This window comes from Etheostoma cragini, chromosome 21 (assembly GCF_013103735.1).
Source record: "Etheostoma cragini isolate CJK2018 chromosome 21, CSU_Ecrag_1.0, whole genome shotgun sequence".
NCBI classification, from domain to species: Eukaryota; Metazoa; Chordata; class Actinopteri; order Perciformes; family Percidae; genus Etheostoma; species Etheostoma cragini.
In genome coordinates, this window is record NC_048427.1 from 9,751,209 (window position 1) to 9,771,457 (window position 20,249).

The window sequence follows — 20,249 nt, forward strand, 5'->3', positions numbered from 1 at the left end:
GAAAGTCTTCTGTCCCCCAGAGGTGAGGGGCCGTGTACTTAACACAGGGTATCCCAATGGGCAAGTTACTGTTACCGTATTCGGTGAGCATTTCAAACCTCCAGTATATCATTTAATACCTCCTGTTGAAGAAACAATAATGATTAGGGTATTGGTTGGCCTACAAATTAGTACGCAATTTAAACACAGATTGAGTAAAATGGCCACAAATATGTTGTTATCCCCAAAATACTATTTCGTGGCCACAAATTATTTTATTTTTCTGGATGTCATGTCTGTTTCAGCCTTTGTACTTTTGCAACAGAAGTGACAGACTTGACTTTTAAAAATAAACTTCCCAATCTTTTAAACAACAGGATTCAGAGATATGGTGCTAAAGGGTGCAGACAGACACGATGTGTCGTGTCCTTTTTAAGCTTCCATCAGCAGGAACACCAATCTGTCCCTCTCCCTGGGGTTCGATTCCTCTTTGTCTTTCCTCCGCTACCTTACCAGCCAGCCATTCATCCATCACCCATTCATATACCCATCCATCCTTCATCCTTCCCCCCCCCAATCCATTCATCCATAGAGGACAGAGGAGGAACAGGGGAGACAAAATTAGAGAGGTGAGAAGCAGTGTTTCAGTGGAAGAAAAAACAAGGGTAGAATTGGTAGAGGCTGAAATAAGAGAGGAGATGGAGAGGCTGGATGAAGGGTTGTGAAGAGAGGAGTAAAAGGAGAGGATAGTAGAAGGGAGACAGTGTGACCTTGTGTTAGACTGATGTTACGCTGGAGAAAACGGATTGTAGGCCAGCTCGCACAAAGACAAAGAGACACACACGCACACACACACACACACACACACACACACACACACACACACACACACACACTCTCAGTACTGTAGGGATCACCACTTTGTCACTGCTGGCTTATCCATTATCCTGACTCCCTCTCACCCTCACTCTCTGTCTCAGTATGTCAGGTCTGTTCCCAGCCGGTGTAGGGTTGAACACAGCTGACAGTGGTAGTGGTGGTAATCAGACAGTAGTTGTTGTAAGGACACATGGTGGAAATTCACCCCTCCAGTAACCCCAAATGCTCTTATGGTAGACAGCAAACTCTTGGATCCACATTATTGTCTACAGCCTGGATTTTGACTGTAGAACAGATCATAAAAACACTTTATAGGATATGTTAAATGTTTGCAGTAATAGCTTTATTTGCTTTCTTTGTGAAAAAAGAGATAAGAATGTCTTTCAATGTCAATGTCATTTCCACGCTTTTGGTCCACTACTATAGGTAGTGTTACAGAGCAATGTTTTAAAGTGATGTTGAAAAATGATATTGCAATCCGGAAAAATCTGCAAAGCAAAAGGAAATTTTGACCTTGACAGTGTGTGTGCAAGAAAACTCCACAGGTTACCTTTAAGTTCAGAGATAGAGCCAGGATGTATTTAGGCTCAGCATGACAATGGAGGCAGGGATAAACAGATCACCTGCTTAAGTTTTTTCATTTCTGTTTACACGCGATACAAGCAAGCTAGAACATCAAGTTAATAAGATAGTTTAAGGTTTTAACATCTCCCTGTCTCATGCCACGCTAGGCTAGACATGTCCTGAATCTTACTCCCTATTTAATGCAGACTCCAAATAAAAGAAAAAACAATTTCCCACAACTAATAACTTTTCCATTTTTTTGAGTAATTTCCATTCTGTTTTCTATATTGTTTCCCCTTTTTCCCTATGTTTTATCTGAACTCTTACTCAGTGGCATTTGAGCAGAAAACTATTACAAGACAGACTAAGGTTCTTTAAAGTTACATACAGGTACGTGCTAGGTGCGTCAAGGACATTATTTAGTACAAGGAGTATTAGGTACAATTTATTGATATAACGCAATAAGTTAGCAGTGTTCTTTTGAAAGTAATGTATAGCGATGGAGAAAAGAGTGGCATGGAGATTAAAGCAGTAAAGGAAGGCAGCACCAAAAATAGGGAAGGTGAAAAGTTCCTGAAGTAAAAAAATACCAATCTAGAGAAGTACCAGTATGACTCAGATATAGTGGTTCAACAGGAAGATGACAGTCAATGATAAGAAGAAATGGTAGACAGAAAAAGAAAAATCAGTAAGAACGACAAAGACAGAGGAAGAAGAGAAGTGAAGGCAGATGGAAGAGACGTTCACTTCTGATCAAACATCTAACAACAAAGGAAAGGAGTAATAAATATTAAAATCCAGCTCCACCCACATCCACACACTGACACCCTCATACTTGCTGACACACGCACAAAGTGTACCATCCATCTGCAGTGCCAGCCCACCAAACTGACATTAGGGGTGTAGCATATTCTTCATGAGCAACTTATACCGTCCTCCTCCATCACACGGATGCACAAGGGGTGGACACAATATTACGTACACCTGCACAATGAAATAAAGTATAATCCAAGAATGAAATTAATAAAATGATAGACTTCACAAAGGTATTATTTGCTGCATGTCCCTGCATCGGACAGCATTCAATAGCACATGTATTGTATTATATCGACGTTGAAAATGATGGAAGATGAACAGGTTGTTGGCTTAGCTGCAAAGCTTATCGTGGCCAGAAAAACATCCCCCGATACCGACAACAGAATTGTGAAATCAATTCAGAGTAGTACAGTTATTTGGCTACATAATAGAAAGTGGTACATAAAGGAATAATTGGAACACTCTGGATTTTTGTTTTTCACTTTTTGAAATGCAGTAGAAGAGACACTGGAACTACGCTTTGTGCTACAGTATGTGGCAAAAGACGGACAATTACACAATGATGATGCATACAATGATGCACATATGGGTGGCTTTATGCTAGTCCACGGATTGGTGGTGGGACAGTTGGCGGCATTTAACATGCTGATCATTGTAGCTGTGATGTTTAACAGTGTACAGTAGGCTACATCAACTGCTGAACGATCACGCCATATATCAGTTTCTAAAGGGACGGATGTTACTTGTTGATGGTTCATTTTACCTGTATATTAATGCAGTCCATCTTAATGCAGAGAGCAGCCTACAGCTCTGAGTGTGAGTTCTTTCAGAGAGACAGTCCGTAGTGAAGGGCTAGTGGGTAGGAACCAGTTTGGGAGCTAGACACAGTCATGCTAGGAAATTACATTTACATACAACCAGAGTCTTTTTTGCAGTGCATTTTGCAGAATTGCAGGTTGACCTGAGAGAGAAGCTTTGTGGTAACATCTGGTTCAAATGGTATTGCACCAGTCTCTTTTTTCATTCCACACACTGCAGTCACATAATCCCAGGCATGTTATCACGCACGCACGCATGCACGCACATCAGAACACATACTCAAGATACAACAACTCAAGCATAACTCTTTTAATGCCTTCTGATTTGTCTTGTTTATATTCGCAGATAAGTCGCTTTCAATTAAAACATCCAGTGAAGCACCGCCTACACACCGCAGGCTTCAAATGAATTCCTAACCAGAGTCAAGTCAAGTACAGGAATCCACCGGAGCAGAGAGTTTGCATTTCAGCCTGCTACTTTGAGTTCGAGAAACATGTTAATGTTACGTTTGAATCCATCAACATTAGCTGGAGTAAGCCGTTTGTGCGCTAAAAGTCAAAATGGATTCAGTAATGAGCATTAAAAGATTATGATATTTATTAGTTCAAAATTAAGACAAGTTTTTCAGGGAAAACAAACTGGAGTAAAAGGGTTTGGAGTCTGTTAAACCTTCAGCCCAAAAGCCAGATTCAACACAATGTGTGGTCTCTCACCCTCATTAAAAATATACTGGGACTCTTGTCACTTGGGAAACCAAATGTGAGTAAATATAGTCTCTTATTGTACCTTGGTACACAGGCTAATTACAACATACCAGAACTCTTGTCACGCGGGGGTCAAAACAGCTCAAATCAACTGCTCATCCTGGGACTCGAGCTCATTAAAAACACATATATGTCATGAGGGGAGCCAAAATGAGTAACATATTGTCTGTCAAGCCGGAAAATCCAGGCTCATTAAAACATACTATTCTTGTTATGTACCAATCTGCCAGAATAAGACCTGCAATCCTGTTTTAGAGACCCTATTTAGGAAACACAGTTTTATAGGCGTAATTGAATGCAGGTAGACAGATAGGTCAAGGAAGATCTGAATTTTAGGGACTCGTACAGTATACTTCACTGAGTTCACAGGAAACCAAACCACATTTGAAGCACACAGACTCTCCTTCTCTGCAGATTAGCGGATCCACTCAGAGAGGTTCACCTTTGGCTGCGGAACCCTGTCAGCTAAATGCCAGCCAGATAAATCGCAAAGACTAAAAGTTAAATGGAATATTAATATTCTGACATGTGTGTAAATGTAGATTTGTTTTGTCCTTTCTAAAAGTGTTTTGCCCATGTTGTTGATAGTTTAAAATGTTTTGCAAATGTAAATTTGTCTCAAGCTTTGTAAAAGTGTTTCACACTTTGTGATGTTGTTTTGCACTTCCCGGCCACCGTACAAATCGAGCAGAAAGTCAAGAGAGTGTTATGCTAAGCTCTTCCATTGGGGACGACTTAATTTCTGTCTTACCTTGCTTCAGTTTGCATACAGTTCAGGGTAAAGTTCTGAATCTGATTTTTCTCCTATCCCTGAATGCTATGTGGAGAAGCCAGAACTTCTTTTAGTGTGCTTTGGAGGAGGGTCTTGCAAAGTGAGACTACTTCTGAAAAAGTTGGTTTGTCCCAATTACTACTGTGCAGACTCTGACACCAAAATTACAAAATGGCAGCACCCATATATGAGATATTAGGGCTCCAATTTTTTACAGCGGAAGGAAATGGAAGTGTCTGTCTCAGAATTCAGTGTAATCCATCCATAATTGTTGAGACATTGGTTGTTATTATTTACTTATCTAACTGCGGCCCAGGAAGAAAATAGTGGTATACGGGTAAAATGGAATGAGAACAAACTAAAAACTATAGTAAACGATATAATAACAGGTAAAGGTGAAGACACCCTTTGACAAATTGTGTTGTGTGTTTCTAAACAAAGCCCTGTTCATCCATAATCATCAAAGGAGTGATCAAGACAATATTGTGCCACACCGCAGCTCAATGATATGCTCACTACCCAAGATAAGCCTGAAGTCAAAAAAAGCAATGTGCACAATCCTGATATTAAATCCTAACTGAGCTGACTTGATTTAACTCTCAACAGAGAGAAAGTATGAAGACATACACATACAGTATAGAGTGACTGACAAAGTGATGGATAAAGAGAGGGAGGAAAAAGACCACCTTTACCTTCTGTGTCTTGGCCGAGACAGGTTGATAGCAGCAGCAGATAAAGGACTCCTGTTCCCGTTATGCTCGGCCATTTGACCCGGCCCCATGACGGTGGCCCCATTAAGTGCGTTCTGACCATCTTCACCACCATGCTTCACCAAGCATCCAGCTGCGGAGAGATTAGGAGAGAACAAACACAGGTCAGCCACAATCACCTTGTTTCTAACGACACAGCATGCAACATTGAAAGCAGTCATTTTTAGATGAGCCCTCATCATGCTACACCACCAGTGCTCTGGCTTTCAGTGAACAGCGATGTTGATACATTAACATGCTCAAAAGATGACATCTGCCACTGAAAGAAAATGCAGCATTTTTACAGAGTTTGATGTAGCAGAACTGTATGTTCTCCGCCTATCCATACAGAAGTAAGCTTAGAATGAAGATGGCGCACTCTATTTCATCCCCCAAATGAGATGCACTCACAATGTAAAGCTAAGATGGTGTTTAATATTAATTTTGTGGCTGCACTTGACATCACCAATCTGAAACGTTTGATCAATCTTTGTGCTTGTTCATCAAAGTAAATGATTGTTTCATGGGGATTGCCACCACAATGGGAAATACAGAAACCTGTGGATGATGATATAGAAGGAAATATTTTGCGCAATGTAAAATGCCAGCGGTGGCAACAACATCTCAGATCTTGCACCGGAAGATTTGACACGGAAAATCAGACATTTTGAAGGATGCCATACAGAAAAAAGAGTGAGAGAAGTGTGTGTGTGTGTGTGTGTGCGCGCATGTGTGTGTGCGTGTTTAGGTTCAGAGTAATTACATTTTATAGGGTAAGCATGTGGTACAGCTGAAGGGAAAATAGAAGGGTTCTTTGAAGTTTTTTGTCAAGGAAGCACGTGGGTATTGTCTGAGTCTCTGTATGTGTGTGTTTCAATAAACTTGATTGCTTTGTGGTAACGCAGCTCAAAGCCATCTAGCATCCACACTGCCCACGTACTCACTTGAACAAACATTTAAAGATGACAGAACAAAACAAGAAACCATTGCAATCAGCAGTGTTTGAAATGCACCACGGTGGAAATCTGTAGTTTTGAATGTGTGGCTAACAGTTTTGACAGCAGTGTGTTAGCATTTGAACTATGTGCTGTAAATCCACTGTTCTGCAAGTTGTGGTTAAAGCCGTGGGATAAGTGTGTATATTTTTGAAACTCTGCTCTAGCAATAAAAACCAAACTATAGTTTGGTCCACATGAGCTGCTGCTGTGCTGACCGTAGGTAGAGTTTTGCACGTTACTCCACTTGTGTCTACTGTCGTCTAGCAATAGAAAAAAAGCATTAGCGTGTACTGATTAACTGCTGATTAAATCTTCTTGCAACATTTGTAACTCAGCTAGGAATAAGTAACTTATTTTGTATATGTCTGTGTGAAACTGAAGATCCTATGTTACATAAATCACTGTAAATCATGCCACCACGATCACTAGAAGCTGCATAGGTGCTGTGCAAGAACGGAAAGCTTATAAGGCGTAGCTAAATTATCTTTCGTTCATAGTATGATTCATTTGATACACCTAAGTGAATCACGATCCAGTGCTATGGTATGTAAACAGTTTGTTTCAGTCTCCATGGCAATACTGACAATATTCTTTGTTCTACAGAGAGAGGAGATTCTGAATGCGACCTTATCTGAGACTAAATTCAGCTGCTCTTATTTAGTAAACACAACACTAACTGTTCCCCATCATGCAAAATCTGCCGCCTGTTTAATTAGAGCTGATTTATGAAGTTCCCGTGGCAGAGATTACTGTGACAGTGAGTCAGATTACTATCGCCCTGCCCTCTGAATGGAGATGGAGCTGGCTGACAACGGAAATGTAATTGTGATATTTTACCAAACCCCAGAGGTAGAATCCAGCAGTCAAGGGGGCTTGAGGCAGCTTCATTTAGGGGACACAGTTTAGACACCAAATGCTACGGTGCTGCTCTTAACTGACCTTAATTGAGTTTAAAATATTAAACTATGGTGCTTCAATCTTGTGCAGGTGGACTGCGATCAAGATGTAGCAGTGTAAGAGAAAGCCCTGTAGAGGAAACTGAGATCTGACATTGAAGAGATATTCTGTCTCAACAGCAAAGCAGGTGGAATGTTTTTTTTCTTGGTGGCACTGATTTTTATGAATCGCCAGGGATCTCACTGTTTATGAATTTCAAACCTCTCGGAGTCCCTATCGCTAGCCCTGTTGATGTAGTTTATAAATAATTCTAGTAGTTTTTTTAATAAGGCAGAGTCTCCAGGCAACTAATCTCCGCATGGAACGCCTGGTAGTCAGATTGTGTTATTGGCAAGAAACTGATGGACACATGAGGCTGAGCTTGCATCAGAGATGACAAGTCTCTGAGCTCGAGTCCAAGTCAAGACTCAAGACTCTCGTGGTTATAATGTATGACCTCCTGCGTTTCATCCAGACTGCTCAGAACACTGCAAAGCTACATATAAGGAATTAAGCAATAAAGTGTGTAATACATTAGTTTAACTCATTTATCTGTTATCATACAGTTATTAGCTTTGCTTAATTCTTTGGTATGTAATCAGTGTAAACAGACTATAGCAATATGACAAAAAAAAAAAAAAACAGGAATGTTTTACTTTCAAGCTAATAACTGTGTTTTGCCTTGGCATGTAAACATATAGCACAGACCAAATATTGAGGTAATCTGGGTATCAGAAATATATTGCTAAAATGAATAACTACACAATTTTTCACTTACAGAGCACAACCATGTAATGTGCACTGCGTCTACAAGTAATGACAGCCTATGAACTACTATAAGTCAACACATGCTCTAGACTTTCAAACCCAATGTAACGTTAAATCAAGGAAACTGTAGCATGTTACGATCAGCAATAAACTTGTAACTGGTTTCCAGCCGACGTTAATAATTAATGTGGTGGCAACCAGTGGGACGTAAAAGATTACGTAACGTGAAAGCGCCTAAAAAGTTTGGCAAACAAACAAACGCAAACGCAATCTTTTCATAACATCTAGCGTTCAACAGTCTGATTTTACTTCCCGGAGGTTTTAGCTTAAAGCAAGATGGACAATGCTGAGCTAAACAGGTAAACATTTAAATATTAACAAACAAATTAACATGACAAGTTAACACAGTCCGTTTCAATACATGATAAAATCAGATGTGGTTGAGCCACGATCCTTTAAGGTGATACCATCGACTGTAATATATTAATAGTCTCTGGGTGATTCCGTATATTTAGCATTCTTAGGTTTGGGTCTTGTTGTCTGAGGTTTTTAAAGCCAAAGCTTCTGATGAATGGGACAGCAGCTGCCAATGCGGTCAACATGTTTGCTGTCCTTTCTCATGTGTGGCTTCTGGCCACACACAGCAGAGACGCTACGTAGGTGGGTTATAGGTTAGGCAGGGAGGGAATAACATTCAGCTCCTAAGTAGTCTCCAAAATATAAAAGATTGTTTATGAGTCCCGCATTTCGAGTCAGAAGTCTTTTGAGGACAGTCTCAAGTCAAGTCTGAAGTAGTCTCGCTTTGCAAGACCCTCCTCCAAAGCACACTGAAAAAAGGTCTGGCTTCTCCACATAGCATTCAGGGATAGGAGAAAAATCAGAATCATCATTGACGGGGCTAAACTCGGCGTCAGCAGCATTTTTGCTGGCTTGTGTTTAAATTGCATTAGAAAAACATAAACAGAGTTACATTATGTCAAACTTACTAAGTAACAATGTTGCAAAGGCAAGAATCAATTTTTCATATTTCAAAATGACGGATGAGTTTTGGTCTGTTTAAAAAATTAAAAAAATTGAAAACCCCGGGTTATGTTATCACTCATGTCTGAGTGCACTGTAATGCCTTTTTCCTGAATCATGTTACACTCTCTCCATCGCCGTGTTCGGACATGAAGTCACCTCGTGAGATTGATTATGCTGTCAGACACTTAATAGAATTCTGAACCTGTCAGTAGTAAAAACAAATCCCTGTCAGTGGACAGAAATCGAGGGTGCACAATTGCCTTATTAGTTGACATAGCAGTTTGTGCTGGCCTGTCACTGCGATCACGCTCAATACTGGACCAATTTCAAAGATGTTTTTTTCAAATCAGCCTGTTAGACACAAATGCATGTGGAAATGGGGTCAGGTAAAAAAAACAATCAAATTACCCTAAGTTTTAATGCGTAACTGTTTTTACAATATTGGACGTCAGTTACATTAAAGCCATTGCCAAATGAGTTGATACAAAGCTAATTAAGACTATCAGCTCCAAACAATTCTCTCTGCATTTCTCAGTATGGCTATGTTCCAAATATTGTGTCATTCTGTGACTTTCCCACGCAGAAACTCAAGTGAAGATAATTAACTCTTCTGAAGAGTCTCCATGTCCTCTTTGGCTACTAGCAACTGCGTGGAGAAGGGGTGGGGGATGAATGATGGAAGGCTGTGTGTCAGGTACCTAATGTCTCTGTGTACCTAAATACCCATGTAAAACATAACCTGATATTGTTGATAAGGTGTCCCAAATATTGTGTTATTCAAACTTCTACGTTGAGCGTAGTAAACTTTGTTTATTGGCAGAAATTTAGTTTAAAAAGTTAGACCTTCAGTTGAATCTGCTAGCATCGACAGCCACATTGAAACTTCAAGTGAGGGCACTACAAACACTACATCTCTGCATAATTGTCCTATCAAATTCAGGATGACTATTTGTTTATGCTAATTACATTTCTCTTTGCAAAGGTTAGAAAAAATAAATTACGTATATTTGAGCCTAATTTTGTTGGACTCATGTAAACCAAAATGTTAATGTCAATGAGGCTTTCCTGGAAAATAAAGGTTAAAAAGTGCTCTACTAGTGATGTAGTCCACCATATTTAAAAAAAAAAATGTATTATTTATTTAACAGGGAATGTGGTGAATACATTTAGAGTATGTACTGCACCACATATATCGAAAAATCTGTGGTCCCGTTGCAGGGGCTGCCAGTGATTTGCAAGTTGATGCAATCCAAATTCAAACAGACAGCATTAACAGCATTAAATTAAAATATTAGGGATCAAAACAAACAGCATTACAACCAAAATAACTACCCATGACACATTAACCAGTCAAGTTACCAGCACACCATCAGACATCTAAAACTAACTGTTATAAAAATCATACAATTTGGCAAAATAACAATGTGAAAAAAACGATCCAGAATACCACTGCAGCATTTCTTTATGAATCCCTGTTTATCATTTGAGCCCCATTTAGAATGAGGTTTTGACCCTTATTGTGAGACTGTATGCGGCAAGTTTATGTTTAATTCCCTGGTAAAGTTCTCAAAGCACTTTGGCAAACAATAGTAGGCCATGCTGTAAGCGTCAGTAACCAGGATGAAGTGTATTAGGGCTGAAGGCACTTCTCCTCTGGTGGAACTTCAAAAAGTTGTATTTCTCCAGAGGGATAAGAAATCCACCCAACAGAGAGAGACACTCACACAAAGGAAATGAGGAGGAGGAGAGAATAAGAGAACCATGGAGATGCAGTGGAAACAGAGAAAGGGAGCGAGAACAGAGAACAGGAGAGATGTGGCAGAAGGTAATAAAAGAGATAACACAAGATTACATTAGAAAAGAGGAAAAGAAATGCAGCCAATACCAGACAGAAAGACAGAGAGAGAGAGAGAGAGACAGAAAGACAGACAGACAGACAGAGAAAGTAAGAAAAGCAATGAGACAGAGATTGCAACATGCACTTTAAAGGCCACTGATTCATTGAACACCAAGAACCTCTCATTGATATAGGGATGGCAGGTGGGGGAGAAAGTGAAAAGTGATAGGGTGGAGGGTAGGACATGAGAAACAATGGCAGTCTGAGGAAAAAAAATTTGAAAAAAAAGAGAAGGGCACTTGAGAAAATAACTTGTACATGAAAAACAAACTTAGGAAAGGAACCAAACTTTGACCTTAAAACAGAGGAGATATTGATAGAGAATATGTGTCTGAGTGTGTTAAAAATAGTGACATAAAGAAGCAAAGTAACAACAAGGAGATTTAACCTGAAAAAGTGAGAGAGAGTGAGAGATGTTGACATGCTGTTCACTTCCTTGGTGTTTGTGATCAGCTTCCTGTCATTGCTTGTGACTGATAAGACTTTGTTACCGAAACTCTAAACGACTGCATGTGCAGGAAAAGACAACAAATATAAACATGTCCCTTTCTACTGTCATAGCCGACATTTGTCTATTTCTCTTTCTGTCAGTCTATCTGTTTGCCTGTTTGTGTTGTGTTTCTGTCAGTAGCTTTCTGCTTTGCAGAAAGGCATCTTTCACAGTTCATCTGCTGCCAAAACAAGACTAGAAATTTCTTCTTCTTCTTTTTTTGTGTGTATGGGATGGCTGCCAGCCTTATGCAGATCGACTTATTATGTGGAGTTTATTTTGTTAAGTTAGGACACAGAGTGAGTGAACTGTGACTCTTTGGTTACAGGATGGTCTGTAATGGAGCCATGCTGCTGTACATTTCATGTCAGAGGCCACATGCCACTGGATCAAATACAGGTTAAATGTCTTGCTCAGGGACACATCGGTATTGGGAATCGAACCCAGATCTCCCACACCAAAGGCATGCATCATATGCGCCATCACCACCCATTACACCCAAACACAAAGGCGGAACCTGCAGATTCACAGCACAATTTCCTTCTGTTCAAGGACAGTGCCAGAGGGGAATCTGGAATCTGATTGGCCATCGCTGGTGACCCCCCCCCCCCACCAGAGTGAAAAAGTATTCATAGTTTGCTTGTTAGTCTAATAGATGAATTACTGAACGTACATAGCGTTCCCCTGGACCAAAGCCCCTGTATAGTGACACATTTTTGTTGTTAAGGTAACAAAATGCCAAGACACAACATGACTACAAAGACACACAAAACAACAACTAAGACACACAATAAGACCACAGAGAGATGTGAAACGGCTAAAAAAAAGACCCAGGTGCCGGTCTTGCTCCTATTGAGGATTGCTGCATGGCCTTTTAAAAGTCTGCATCCAGCGCTTGTTGTCTGCACTACTTTGAATTATAAATAGTAGCTATAGATTGATGTTTTTCATAAACAAATATTTAAAGCATTCTTTTATTATAATTACAACACATACACCAATTTCACAAATTTGCCCCCTCTCTTTAAAACTGTGCCCCAGTCTGTTTATTTTCCAATTTAGACTATTTCCTCTTAGACTCTCACTCTTCTCTTTTGTGTGATGTTGAGGTCTTTGAAACACAGGACAAGACAGTGGCTGCCAGAAGTTTGTCAAGTATAAGCAGACAAGCGTCAAGCTAAAATGCAATAAACAGCGTTCATAACACTGTCGAAAGTAATTAGATGATGCATGTAGGTTAAAGCAAAGTGTATATGCATATACAGATACCACTGTACATTTTCATTTGTTCTAATTCAATTATGTTCACTTCAATTGTCTGTGTAAACGGCCATAAAACCATTTAGAAAAGGTTTGCAACATGCTGATTATGGACTAAATCTACCCCAGGTGGCAGTATCATAGAGCACAGACACTCATCCACACCCGTTGTGTTGACCAGGCTGTCCAATAAGCTAATTGTGGGGCACTTTGCTGGTCTTGTTCTGCCAATCTCACAGAGACAGTCAGCAACTGTGAGTGTGAAGAAGCAGCATCCACAACACCACAAAAGTGATTCCACACAGGCATGACAGAGAAAAAACGAGAGAGAGAGAGAGAGAGAGAGAGCGAGAGCGAGAGAGACTGGTAGTGAGCATAAATCATTAAGGTTTTTCACAAGACTGCCATTTCCTGAGTGAGAGGGCTAGATGATACAGACTGTAAAAGGAGTAACAGAATATTACATGTAAAGCCAGACCAGTTCAACACAACTGACCTCATATCCACTCCAGATCAAGCCAATTTTTACATTGTCAAAAATGTAATGAATTCCAAGTTATACATATTGTGTACTAAGGTTTGCAGTAGTACAAGCTTACCATGGCGCATTCAAGTGCACCAGGTAAGAAAGACTGTTCTGCCAAGAATGGAAGGAATTTGGAATTTGGAGTTAAATGACATCTGGCATCCGATGGCCATCACAAAAAAAAAAAAAAAACATAAGAAAAACAACAATCCAAATATAATCTGAATAGTAAAATGCAATTAAGTAAATATTGTCATCATTGACCAAAGCAAAGAGAACTAAATGTGGATGTGTCAGCAAGAGGCCTTTTTAGCAGCTTATTTTTTATTAAAAAACAAAAAGGGTTTCCTATTATATATAATCATTAAGTTTCCAGGTTGTTTTCTTCTACATTGTCAGGTTGTTCAATTGAACTTGAGTTGAGATTTTTATATTTTTCCACAGCTTTTGAAACTAGCATGAAAGCTAGAATACAAATAGGATTGCCATTATGTTACCTCAAGTGCTTCAGCAAATAAATACAGCAATTTTGGGAACCCGCATCTGCCTTAAAGGAATTTGATTTTCCGAATCTAATCAATCACAAAGGATGTACAATAAAACCAAATTTGGCTGCGGAAATAGATGTATCGATCAATTTTGCCCCCCCCAGGAGCAAAAGGAAGGGTATGAGCACACAAGAATTGGCAAATCCAGAAAGCAAGCAGGGAGCCAGGGGAAGTGAAGAGATGAAGGATAAAATGAAGAATTGAAGCAAACTGTGAAAAGAAAGATGAAACGAGAGAAGCGGACTGATGGAAAAATAAAAAAGAGAGGGATAATATTATATAGCTGCTATCCTCATGCAATAAAGCACTAAAAACCATTGAGGTGTATCTTTTTTGTTTTATTTGCACATTTTTCAAAACTCCCACAACAATATTGCTTTGTTTAATATTCATGCCAATGAATAATTTAAATAAATTGGTAGCAAGAGTGAGAAAGCAAAGTAGGGTCAGTTGAGGACAAGTTAGAAGAATTTCCACCGCATTCGTTCCACTTAGAAGAATTGGCGTCTCATCAACCGGGTCTGCTTTGTCAAATCCTGGAAGGTCTAGTCTCATTTAAGGCCTGTAAATCACATGAATCACGTTCTGCTGGATTCTTGTACTGTTAGATATACGATATAGGCAAAGCTGGAGCCCCAGTCCTATTTGATTGGATAGTATACTGTATGTGTGGGAACTTGCAGTATAATTGAACTCGAGGTTTCATTTGTATCAAAATGAAAATCTTATGGAAAGCAGGGCTTTTTTAGAGAATGTAAGAATGAAAAATAAAAAACAACTGCAATAACTATGGTGTCTTCTCAAGAAATACTAGGAAGGCACAGGAAACTATTTTAATCTACCAGTTGCTGTGGTGGTAAGTAGAAAAACGCATAATGTCCTGGCAGAAAATGTATGGACACTGCTGTTAAATCAAAAACAGAGAATTGGAAAAATACTAAAAACATACCTGTGAAAAATCATTACAGAAAATTCCTTCATTGTCACAAAGTAAATTAAGCCGTATTTCTACGGACTTTTCTAACAGTATAAGTTAGTATCAATTTCTCATATCCCCATTTTCATTACTTTAAAAAAATGTAATACTGAAGAAAAAAGCACATACTATATATACTATTTAGGGGCTGGTTCACAGGTAGACACCAGTGAAAGGAAAGCCCACACACTAATAATTCTTTCATTTTAAAATCAATGGATTGAAGATTTGGCATGTTTTGCATCCTTTCAAAAAAAAAAAAAACCTTGTGAAACATTTATCATATCCTCACCGTAATGTAAATGCCTTGCACTAACATTATACAGTAGAACTACAGTGGTCATGGGTTTGTGTGTAAAAAAGAGTGAAGCTAATTTTACAAGAATGACTTTAAAAGTAGAAGCTGTGTGTAAATTTATAATCTTGGGTTTATAACCGCACAAACATGAATCCGTTTTTAGATTTTCAAACAAACAACAAATATGAAGTCATAAATCAACAAGGAACACTTTACAGGAGGTCAATTTACAAATTGATGCATTGATGCATTTGTGCGTTCAATTTACAAATTGACCACACAAATGCATGAATATCAGGTGAATTTCCCTCACTGTGTAGGTAACGGACCAGGAGCACAGTTAAGCTTTGAGGATCTTTTCCTGTCCTTCATTAAGCCACAATGACTCATTTCCTGTTCTCTTCCTGAGCAGATCTCTCTGCCAGCAGATGACGCAACATTAGGAAGATCTTCAAAACAGGACACAATGGAGCGTAGACTACCTGCATGAATGTGCATGCACGCTCCCATGTGTAGGGTTGTAGTCACACGTTGCCATTAACATGTAAGGGAGTGAATAATTAGGCCTGCCCTGCGGTTAACACGGTAAAAGTAGGTGTTAACTATGACAGATTGTGCTGCCACTGGTGACCATGGTTGAGCAGTCAGACAGCCTTCACCGCTCCGTTCCTCGACTATTTCCCGGTCACATAATTGTATGGATGGCAATCAATCTCACATCTCATTTCATGCGGTTGATTTCACCTCTAATGTCGTGGCAGCTCCAATTTTCAATTTGTCTGATACTCTTTCCTGGAAAAACTCCAGCTAATAATGAGTAAGCTTGTAGCTGTCAGTTGTCACTGTTCAAGTGACACTGTGCTCAAGCAGGACACACATATGGACATGCACTAGCTGTTGTGTGTTTGAGTGTGATTTCTACAGCATCTTTCTAAAGGTGGAGGTGCTTTATTGATATATACACATACATGTAGCAAAATTCATTCTGTGCATTTAACCCCTACTTCAAGGGAGCAGTGGGCAGCCATTCCCGGGGCCTGAGGACTAGCTCCAGATTTGACCCTAGTACAAGTATTTTGATGGTAGAGGAAACCGGAGCAAACATGGGGAAAAGATACAAACGCTACACAAAAAGGCCTGGAACAACCTGGATTCAAACCCAGAACCTTCTTACTGCAAGGCCACAGGGGTAACCATTGGGCCACCATGCTGCATTTGCAAGTGTTGTTACCCTGGGGACCCTTACATTTTAAACTACTGAGTTAGGTTTTCTCCACCAATAAAGTTTTTTCTCATGTTTACACAAGAAATAACATTATAAGCATTAGAATGCTTATTTTCAGGTTCACACTTGTATTTTGGGTTTCTTCTAGAACATGTCTACATGCTTTAATGTTCAAATACACATTGTTTATCTCATACTGTCTGTCTGTATATACCTGTTTTCACCCTCCAACTGAAATGCTCTCTGTTAGTGCCTGTCTTTTTAAGACCCCTACCCAAAAAAGCCCACTTTGCTCTGATTGGTCAGCAAACATTGGGAAAACATTCAGAAATCTACACAAAAAGGCCCGGCAGTTAGTTTCTGAATAGCGGCTGTGTGCCTTTCTCTGTGGATTGAACGTTTCTGATTCTTTCACAGTATTTATACAGCACCTAGCATTGCTTTATAATAATAATAAAATACATGCTATGTTTTATTTAGGGACCTTTTAGGGTAGTATGTTAGCAGGCTCAGATGATGCAATTCAGATGTCTATTCTTTTCAAAATTATAAATTGTGTTCTTACATAGCTTGATGGACCTTTTTTAATGTAAAAGCAAAGGTCATCATATGTTATTGATATTTGATGTGACCGACAAGTGTGTCAGTGAACTAAGTTTGGCATCTCAAAACGTCAATTGTGATTCTGCATTTGTGTCATATTTTTTGCTTGAAATGTATTCAAAAACTGATTTTGGTTTTGGGTTTAGGAGAAGAATAACATTTCCAGAACAGCTACCATATGTTTCTGGCTTGCAAATTGGGAGGAAACCAAAAGCCAAGCAAGTGGTGGGTTTGTCAAATCAGGTGTAAGAAGTGGTCATATTGATGTCTAAGGGAAGGAAACTACTGTCACTCATTCATTGTAGGGCTTACATGGAATGACATCTGTGCTGAGCAAATGTCTAGTGAGTCCTGACAGACTAAGATGATGGAAAAATGTGAGCAGGAGATTTAAGGCTAGAAAGAATTCTCCACCAGCTCATATGACATGTCATGAGGTGGCCATTTTCACTTGCGTTTAGTTTTTTTTTTTTTTTTTGAATTTCAAACATCTACCTTTATGTAGTGAACTTTGCAATTTAGTATTGCACTTCCATAAAGTAGGATTAGGAGAATTAGGGGTCAGGGTAAGTTTAAAAAATAAAGTTCATATCTAGGTTAAGCTCCAAAAACATTGGATCCTACAATTCCCACAATTCAACTCCACAGAATCATTTGTTAGAACCTCCCTGCCTGGGAACCAAAGCTCAGACACCAACATGCTGTCATGCTCACAATGACAATGTTAACATGAGGTTGTTTAGAATCTTAGTTTAGCGTGTTAGTACACTGACATCTGCTCCATTAGCACTAATCACAGAGCAACAGTTTTACTAAAACAAAGAGCATCAGGGCACCCGGATAGCTCAGTTGGTAGAGCGTGCTGCCCGTATATAGAGGTTTGTTCCTTGTCGTAGCGTGCCCGGGTTCAACGCCCAACTGCAGCCATTTGCTGCATAGGATTCCCCCCCTCTTTCTCGCCTTACATGTCTTCAGCTGTCGTGCCAATAAAAGGCCTAAAAAAAAAAAAAAAGAATAATCTTAAAAAAACAAAGAGCCTCATAGTGTGGGGAACAGGAATGTCCCTGCAAAATGACATTGCAAAAAATTCCCAAAGTTGTTGAGATACTTCTTTAAAACCAAAAGTGGACAGACTGACAGACCGACCAAACAACAGTTGTTACACATCTACAGCCATGCTGCTAGTAGAACTAAAAATCGGTTGTCTCAAGTTAAAATTACTTAATTGATGTAACTTGGTGGCTGTCTAGTAACCTGTGAACTATTCCATTTACATGTGCAGAACCCCTTTAACTAATTTACAGTTTCCCGCCATTTGAAAACATTCACAATAAGGTCCCCTTCAGCCAGTTTTGGTGTTTAAGCAATGGACATATTTATAACACATGGCCATGAATCCGACAGTACTATTACGGGCTACTACCAGAAACACTCTCCATTCTCAATTAATTCTCTCCATAAAAATGTCAGACTTAAAAAACCTGCTTCTGTCAGCCTAGTGAACTAATTCTTACCATCACAAGCCTGACACAGTACCCTGGGAACAGGCGGCGGGGCTTAATCGCAGCTCACAGCTGCCAACACCACTTAAATATTGTCACCTGAGTCTGGCTGCAAATCTGCTGATCCAATGATCTGCAGGGCACTGATCGGCACGCACACCGCTCCTCTTTCAAGACTTGCATCATGATTTGATCAACCAAACGTGGATGAATCAGTCAACAAATGCATGCATTTGCGATTTGGTCGCACACATTTCCTTTTATCGTATACATTTTGGGATATTTTTTCTCTCATGACAAACAAGTTGTTAACAACAATGCAAAGGTGCTGCTGTCTCAGAACATTACCAACAAATGTGATAAGTATGTACTAGGATGAACTAACAAACACATATTTAGACTAGAGTCAGACTGATATATCTCCTCTCGGAGTTAAACCTGCTTCTGATTTAAACAAGTTCATGGGAATACTAAGGAGTAGGAACAGAGAAACTCTTACCCTCTTCAAAACACTTCAGAACTGACAGCTTTGTTAAATATTAATGATAGTGGGGATACTGAAGAATGGGAAGGGAGAGACATACTGGGAGAATAATTGATGAAGGAGTGAAAATAATTGGTCGTAAAGTTGTCTTTCTTTGATTGGTAGTGGTTTTACGTTCTGTAAAGGGAGAAAGAGAAAACAGAGGGCAGAAGACAGAGTGCAAGGAAGTCAGCACACAGAACAAAAGAAAATGGAGAGGAGGGAATATGATGAAGTGGCAAAACATAACAAAGAGTTGTTGTGTTTGCAATTTCCTTTTAAGCCTGTGTCCGGTCCTCATGTTAATCTTTTCAAATCCCACACTTTTTACCGCCATAGGCCTACATCAAGTAGACTGATATCTTCTACATCAAGTTAAGTTCTTACTGCCCTAAAAAGAAGAAAACAAATCCACAATGTCCTTATCTCACACACTACTAGGGTGATTGTCTAAGATTCAGTTCTATGTAAAGTTGTGGCATATCTCATGCAAGAAGAGAGCATTCCTAGAGCTTCTTATTACATATGTGAAGCTAATTAAAATACGTGAAGGTATCTTTGATCTGGGATGTAAGAAACTTCTGCCAATGTTGATTTTAAATGACAAGACTTAATCAGGCTGTGCATAGTGTTAGAAAATTAAAGCAAACACATGCTGATGTTTAGCAGGTACATCATATTTATCATGTCAACAGTCTCAGGTGAGCATGTCAGCAAGCTAAGATTTGCTAATTAGCACTAATCACATCATGTCTACATTATTTCATACCAGCAAATAGTAAAGTTTTGCTGAAAACAACACAATGTACTAACTGCACAGCTTCTTTAAAATTTGTTTCACGTCTATGTTGGGGAAACGCTGTCTCTTCTTTTTTTTTTTTTAAGAAAAAGGGTGAACATTCAAGTCACAATAACTGACATATAAAGTGGACTTAAACACTTTTCCCATTAGGAAGGGATGAGTCCCATCAGTGGGCTCTAAGCTTTATCTTTCTCCCCTAAAGGCTGTTTGGTGACCCGAGAAAATCCTCAACCTCAATACGTGCAGGAAACACACACTATTCCCACCTAAGCTCTTATTCTTGGGACTAGCTTTTGTTCCATTGTCCATGCTACTTTTACTTTTAGCACTGTACTTTTTGTCGGTTTGCATGCTGGTTTCACCTTATGTTGATAAAACACAAAACCTAAACCTAAAATCTACTTTTTTGTATAAAACTACTCATGCTGCCATCTTGACCATGACTCCCTGGACGACCAGAGGATAAATTATATAAGTAAATAACATAAAATACAGGATCTCTGGCAGGACCACATTATCATGTCCCACATAT

At 39.3% G+C, this 20,249-nt stretch overlaps 1 protein-coding gene across 4 annotated transcripts in view; it reads right to left on the reverse strand.

Moving 5' to 3' along the window:
- The window catches only part of LOC117937118 (protocadherin-15-like), a 167,331-nt gene that overhangs the window by 135,725 nt on the left and 11,357 nt on the right, over positions 1 to 20,249 (reverse strand). For all 4 annotated transcript variants that reach the window (XM_034860831.1, XM_034860830.1, XM_034860829.1 and 1 more), the window contains exon 2: positions 5,286 to 5,436. In XM_034860831.1, the coding sequence (XP_034716722.1) occupies positions 5,286 to 5,418 (133 nt within the window). In that variant the 5' untranslated portion in view covers positions 5,419 to 5,436. The remainder of the gene's footprint in view (positions 1 to 5,285; positions 5,437 to 20,249) is intronic.